Source organism: Trachymyrmex cornetzi, unplaced genomic scaffold, assembly GCF_001594075.2.
Source record: "Trachymyrmex cornetzi isolate Tcor2-1 unplaced genomic scaffold, Tcor1.1 scaffold39, whole genome shotgun sequence".
Taxonomy (NCBI): domain Eukaryota; kingdom Metazoa; phylum Arthropoda; class Insecta; order Hymenoptera; family Formicidae; genus Trachymyrmex; species Trachymyrmex cornetzi.
This window is the reverse complement of record NW_017298640.1, coordinates 3038-10091: the sequence shown is the minus strand read 5'-3', so window position 1 is coordinate 10091 and position 7054 is coordinate 3038. Positions and strand designations below refer to the sequence as shown.

General features: G+C 34.1%; 1 protein-coding gene across 5 annotated transcripts in view; it reads left to right on the top strand.

Annotated features, from left to right (window-relative positions):
* Positions 1 to 6120, top strand: part of Syt20 (synaptotagmin 20) — a 41509-nt gene extending 35389 nt beyond the window's left edge. For 2 of the 5 annotated variants that reach the window (XM_018511964.1, XM_018511965.1), the window contains exons 7-8: positions 4498 to 4650; positions 5957 to 6120. In XM_018511964.1, coding sequence (XP_018367466.1) covers positions 4498 to 4650; positions 5957 to 6049 — 246 coding nt within the window. In that variant the 3' untranslated portion in view covers positions 6050 to 6120. Of the gene's footprint in view, positions 1 to 4497; positions 4651 to 5412; positions 5600 to 5956 lie in introns of those variants that run through there. The other 3 variants (XM_018511963.1, XM_018511968.1, XM_018511966.1) reach the window with 2 other exon arrangements.
* The last annotated feature ends 934 nt before the right edge of the window (positions 6121 to 7054 follow it).

Genomic DNA, 7054 nt, shown 5'->3' with positions numbered 1-7054 from the left:
GTTAGAGCCCGCGCGGCGCTTTTTACCGGTGAGCCCTGTTACCTCCTCCTCCGGCGCGATAAGGGCCGCCGAAGGATCTGGAGCCTGCCCTTCAAGAGCTTTCTCCTTGTCCCTCTTCGCCCTTCTCTTCTGGGCTCCGCTGCGGTTCCTCTTATGAGGTGCCCTTACATCGCCCGCGTTGCTCCCGTTTCTTTCCGAGCCCGTTCCAAAGCAGGAACCATCTCCACCTCTGCTGCAGCGACCACCTCGCTTTCCGAGCCCTCGCAGGCCCGTACTTGCGGCGCGGTCGCCGCCGCCTCCGCCGAGTGCCCTTCCGGGCCTTCGGTTATCGCGTCTTCATCGATTTTTAGTGTGTTGAACTTATCCAAGCACATCCCACGAGCAGCTAGGGAACGACAAGGTCCGCCCACGCAGAGCCCCGCATGCGTGGGTAAGGCTAGATACTCTGGGGTTTCGCCCGGTGCCCTAGAGGCATCGATCACGGCACTGCTCCCCCGGTGCCACGCAGCCTTCACCTCGATGGCTTCCAGCTTGGCTTGGGGGGCTGGTCCACGGCAACGGTCTTCCCGGACTCACGCAGGGCTTTACACCTGGAGGTCCGTTTATAACCGCCACTACCCAGAGGGACCTCCAGTCACACGCGGGGTTTCACATCCGGGAGACCGGGCACCCCTCCGGACGTGCTCCAATCCGCCACCTGGAGACGCGCCCGATAGATAGCCCAACCCACGGGGATTCTGTATCTTGAAACGAGGTGAAAATTACAAAAGTGAGTGGATTTATTAGAATAATGATAATTTCATTGTCAGCACCTAGTAAATTTGTTCATTTTTGAAATTTTCACCTCGTTTGAAGATACAGAATCCAGTATGCGCCCCGCGCGTAAAGCGCTCGCGTCTAATCGTGAGCGCCGCTCCTGTCCGTCTCCTCTACGCGGCCTGTGATACGCTAACTATTTCTTCTTGTAATTTGAAAACTAAGCTTCAAATAAAATTTTCGCAAAGGAAAAATCGTCTTAGAATTAAGTCAGGAATATGACACTTTAAGGACAAACGTTTTTTTAAAATCACACTGTATAGTCAGTATATAACATATAATATGATTTAGAATAAATTTGTTATTAAAATATCATATTCCTGACTTAATTTTAAAACAATTTTTTCCTTATCAAAATTTTATCCTAAGCTTAGTATTCAAATTATATAACAAGGAATAGTTAACGAATTACAAGACACGTATAGAAAATAGGCAGAAGTAAAATCGCTCTAGTAAGAGTCGAGACGTAAGCGGTCCTCTTCGTGATTGGTGTCATGTTTCAGTTTGTTAATGTGTTAGTGAATGTAAGTGAATAAGTGAAAGCAATTTTTATTATTGGTACGGGCGGTTTTTCGCTTCTCTCTCGGTCTGAGTTAATTATCTTAAAATAATCATCGCCAGTCCAATTTTGGCCGTATTGACCCCTTTTTTATTTTTCTGAGGGCAGGTGTCATTTATTAAAAGTAAGTCATTAGAGATTTAAGTATTCTCATTTGCCATTTTGGTTTCACTTGATTAATAGGTTATAGTACGATTAATGACAAAGGTAAATGTTAAGATAAGAGCCCGCTCAAATTTTGATAATAATACATTGAATCGATGCGTTTTCGCGTAAAAACCCTTGTAGAAAGGTACTGAGCACTAGGAGTATTTTAAAGCACTACTATATTACAGTAATACAGTACTACTATACTACTACACTACTACCCGATTGCACACACTGTTCCCACTGTCTTCGTGGGTTAGAAATATTCCACAAACGGACACTGTCTACACTGCTTCTAGGAGGTTAGGCCCCAAGCGGGTAGGATGTTATTTATTTTTTGTTCGGGACGGCGTAATCTAATTGAGTCTGTGTACAATTGGGTCGTGCGCAATCGGATCCGTGCACAATCGGGTCGGTGCGCAATCGGATCCGTGTGTAATCGAGTCTGTGTCCGATCGTGTCTGTGTCCGATCGAGTCCGTGATCGATTGAGAAATACTGCCGTGTCCGATCGATAAATAATGTGCGCAATTGACCCTCGCTCGTAGTAGTATAGAAGTGTTCAGTAATGCTGAGTAGTACTAAGATCTTCTGTATATCCGCATTTCGGCAAAATACAAAATGCAGGAAACGAGTATGCGTCACAGAAACTAACTATTAATAACTCTATATGTAAAAAAGCGCTTTCAGAGACTCTATGAGCACACGCTGATTGAACTGAGAATAAATGACGGATTTCATTTACATATGCCTCTTTCTAGGGATCCACGTCATTTTCTCCTTATGAAAATTCTCACGGCGATACTGCGTACTATGCCGCTTGCACAGTATATGTACGCTATAGACGTTACCAAGCAAGCGGTGTAATACGCAGTATCGCCGCAAGACGGACTCGTTTTCCGTAAGGAGAAAATGACGCGGATCCCTATAAAGAGATATATATAAATGAAATCCGTCACTTACTCTTAGCTCGATTAGGGTGCTCGTAGAGTTTCTGAAAGCGCTTTTTTTTAAATAGAGTTATTAATAGTTAGTTTCTGTGATACATACTCATTTCCTGCATTTTGTATCTTGCCGAAACGCGGATATATAGATCTTAGCACTACTCAGCACTACTGAACATTTCTGCATTACTACAATAGTATACAGTAGTGCTGTAGTACAGTAGTGCTCAAAATACTCCTAGTGCTCAGTAGTACTTTTCTACAAGAGAATAAAGATTTGACTTGGTAGATTTGATATTCGTGAACCGAGATATTAGGTAATCCTTAACCCTTAATACACACCTTTGGGTTATTAATATTGTGCGCATTTCTTTTCTTTAAAATACTAAGAGCACCTGGTCAAATATCGGTCTCTTTTCTATTCCAAAAAAAGTTTGGCATCTAAAGAACAAGTTTTGTAGAGCAACTTTTAATTATACGCTCCAATACGCTCCATCGCTTACTGAGCGCTACATAACCTTACGGTTCAAATACGGCATTAGAGAAATAATAAACAGTAATAAATAAGTAAGAAATATGATATTAAAGATTATCTAAAGTAGACAATTATTCTACATTATGAATTATAATGAATAACCATATTAATCATAGCTTAATCCCTTTTTTGTTCAGTGAATGGTTTTTTTCGCATCCAATGGGCGCATTCAGCTTATTCAACTTAACAGTTGAGTAAGCGCTCACTATTATTGGTGTATTCTTTTAGCTCATCCAATCAGAATTTTAGATTTAAAAGAATACATCAATAGCAGCGAACGCTCTCTTAACTGTTGAGTCTGCTGAATGTGCCTATTGTTTCATAGTTTATTACAATTTATTATGATATTCAATATTCCGGCTATGGAAAATAACAAATAAATCCGTTTTTTTAAATGAGTACAAGTATATTTTTAAACGATGTACTTAAATAAGACCCACTTATATGATTATTATTATAGCTATTATTATTTGTTTGTTATGTGTGGAATTTATGCCAGATAATAACGATTTTCAATGCTGCTATCTGTTAAGAAGCCAAAATTGCATTAAAATTGCTAGAAATTTGTAAAGATTAAAGAGTTAATCACAAAAAAATTAATTATAATTATAAGATAATTATAACGTTTGAGAGTAGAGTAAGTCTTAAGGAATTTCATTTCTATGATTAATAATCATTTTAAAACTGATTTAGAAAAATAATGTTTACTTTCTTTGTTATTTTTAATTTACTTTTAATTTGGGCTTTATTATATATTATATATTATATTTATTATATTATATTTATTATATATTATATTCATATGCATGTAAAAAGGCCTAATGTCAGTTTAACAAATTTTTTTTTCGTTCATTTACAAATATTCTGTATAAACAATATATTTTATTTTTGGGAGTGAATGAAATGAAGATTTGATTCTCACTTAGTTTATTTCAATATCTCCGTAAATATAATTAAAAAAAAAAATAAAATAAGTTAGGTGGGCCTTATTTGGTTCAGATATCTTAAATGCTGAATGTCTTTACTTAACACTTTGTACAGCGTTTCAAAATTTTAAATCCACTTTTTTTCTAAAATTCATTATAATTCGAAAACTATCACAACCAGCCCTAGAATCTCCCCTATTTAAGACGGTCTTAAATATACTACATAAGATCCGACTATGAGTACCGACCTGAAAACATCTATGATTGGATAGTCAATACCAGTCAATACACGTAAGTTATATTCCATACTCTATAATTATGTTTACACAGCTCGATTTACGCCGAAATTATAACATCAGTGTTAAGAAAAATTGGCCGAACATAGTCATTCCATTCATTCCAGTCATTCCATTCTTTAGAGGAACAACTATGATTAACCAGTTTCATAACATCAATGTTATAACTTCGGCGTAAATCGAGTCGTGTAAATGTAGTCATTAAATAGCAATACTTATCGCAGGAGATGGAGCAAAATGCTTCGATTAACTTCCGATAATTATTTTCTTTTCAGGAATGGATATTAGATATCATTGCGTATGATCATGACAGATACGCAAATCACACAGAATTATGTTCGCTTAAGATATTGCTAAAAGATATGAAGAAGATATTTTACAGCCCGGAAATTCACATGTTTAATTATAAAATGAAGCCGTCTTATCAGGTGATATATTAATAATGTATATATTAAAAAAATATAAGTGATAATTAAAAAATAGTAGTTAATAACAAGTACAAATTAAAAAAATAAGATAATAAATAATAACACAAATTTTTTAACACACATTTCGAAACAAAGGTTAAAAAAAGTAGTATTTAAAAAAATAATAATAAGATATAACAAAGCATAAAAGCCAATGCTAGTTATTATTGCGAATGTTATTCTCAGGAACTCCTTAGATAATCGAAAACTCCATACCATCTTCCTGTATTTCCACTCATCCACATATTGGCAATAGCATTGGACGAAGAATTGAATAAATTTGTATAAAGGATAAATGTGGATGAGTGGAAATACAGGAAGATGGTATGGAATTTTCGATTATCTAAGGAGTTCCTGAACATGGTTTTATTATTTTAAGTTTGCGGCGTGAATTTACGAATTTGTTAGCGGTTAAGATATTTTTAAAAAATTAAGGAGGTGATCATACAAATGTTTATTAATTTGAAATGTTACTGAAGATGACCTGATGAGGATCGAAACGTATACAATTTGATGTAATAAGTGAGAATAACATTCGCAATAATAACTAGCGTTGGCTTTTATGCTTTGTCATTTCTTATTATATTATTATTTTTTTCGAATTTAAGCCATTACTTGATTGTATTGATATTCAAATAGTATTTAATTCAGTGCGTGCAAAAAGAAACAAATCCAATTTTGTTTGCAAATAAATTTTTTTTTTATTAATCTTAAAATGGATAGGAGCGCTTTTAGTGCAAATAGGGCACTCGTCCCAGGCTTCTATGGACCTAAAATCGAAAATAAACAATGTGAACAGAAACAGCATTAGTGCAAGACTCGCAAGATTGAGAAAAAATGGAATGCTACATCCCATTTAGAAGTTTTTTGATGAAATTTCCGAATGATTAACGACTAAACTTAAAGGGCTTAATAATTAGTGTTTTAACTCTAATTTCGAAAATATGTTGTGTAAATTATCTCATATTGTTTAAATTAAAAATAAAGAGAGATAATTGTTGCTTAACACTATTTACGATAAATAAAGTATCTATAGTATCTAATGTACTATGAAAATTTTTATTCTTTTTAGTACAGAACGGATATAAGTCCAAATTAAAAATTTAAGATTTTCATTTAAAAGATAAGATTTTCCTACAGCGCGAAATATTGCAGCAATATTTCAATAGTGCACAATATTACAAACATTGCACCAATATTGCTGCAATATTAAAATTTGAATATTTTATTGGAAGTATTGCAACAATATTGCAGTATTTTGTTGCAGTATTACAATTTAGTAAATAAGTACGCGGTCCCGCCACGAGAGAGATATGCTTCTCATAAGGAGAAAACATCCAGGAGTTCTATAAGGACGTAAATCGAGTTAACGGGTCTTTGGAGATCCCTTTTTTTGGATGCACTTCTTAGGCATCCGAATATTTTTTGATCATAACTTTATCGTACGTATTTTAGAATATGATACTAAACAATAATATGTTAGCAATTGATAAAACTAGAATAATTATTGAAATATTGCATAATGTTACAGTAACATGTATGCAATGTTTCTTTAAATTATAATAGTAATAAGGCTCAATAAAATAAAAAAATGAAAGAGAAAGGGCTACGAGCCTAAGATTTAGTCGTTATAAATTGAAATTTTTGAACAGTTACAGAATAAAATAGGTCATTTAGTTAGAATATAAAACTTTAATTTGTCGGCAATAAACAATAGAACGCAAATAAACATTCCTTGTTGGATCATTATCAATGTTAAAATACAAAAATAGAGCAGTGAAAATATTACGAGAAGTTAAAATATAAAAATTACAATTCACTCTCAATCGCAAGCAATAATATAATAAAACTCACAGTCATTTAATATAATAAACCTCGCTTAGTATGAGTTGAAAATTATATGAACTTTGTAATCGGTGACAATGTATACTTCTGATTATTATTCCAGTAGATCAAACTAATTTGTATCTGTTAAAAAGTACATAAATAATTTAAACATACAATATTAAATGTATAAAATAAAACGCAAAGTATAAAAATACAATATACAAAGCAAAGAATAAAAATCAAAATAAAAATCAAAATAAAAAGTAATCTAAGATTCTAAGAAATGTAAAATGAATTAATTAGTCGTAATAATAAAAAATGTGTGATGTACAATTACACAGTGAAATATATAAAATTAAATTTAGTAACAGTTAAAATAACAGATAATAGATACCTTATGAATCGTGTGTCAGTATAATATAAAATTCTCTATTTTAAGACAATGCGATGAGAGTGGAATAGTTATCTCTCTAGTATGTTCAGAGACAATGTGAAAACGACAAACTCTGGTAAGAAGATTGAGATGCTAAACCAGAAG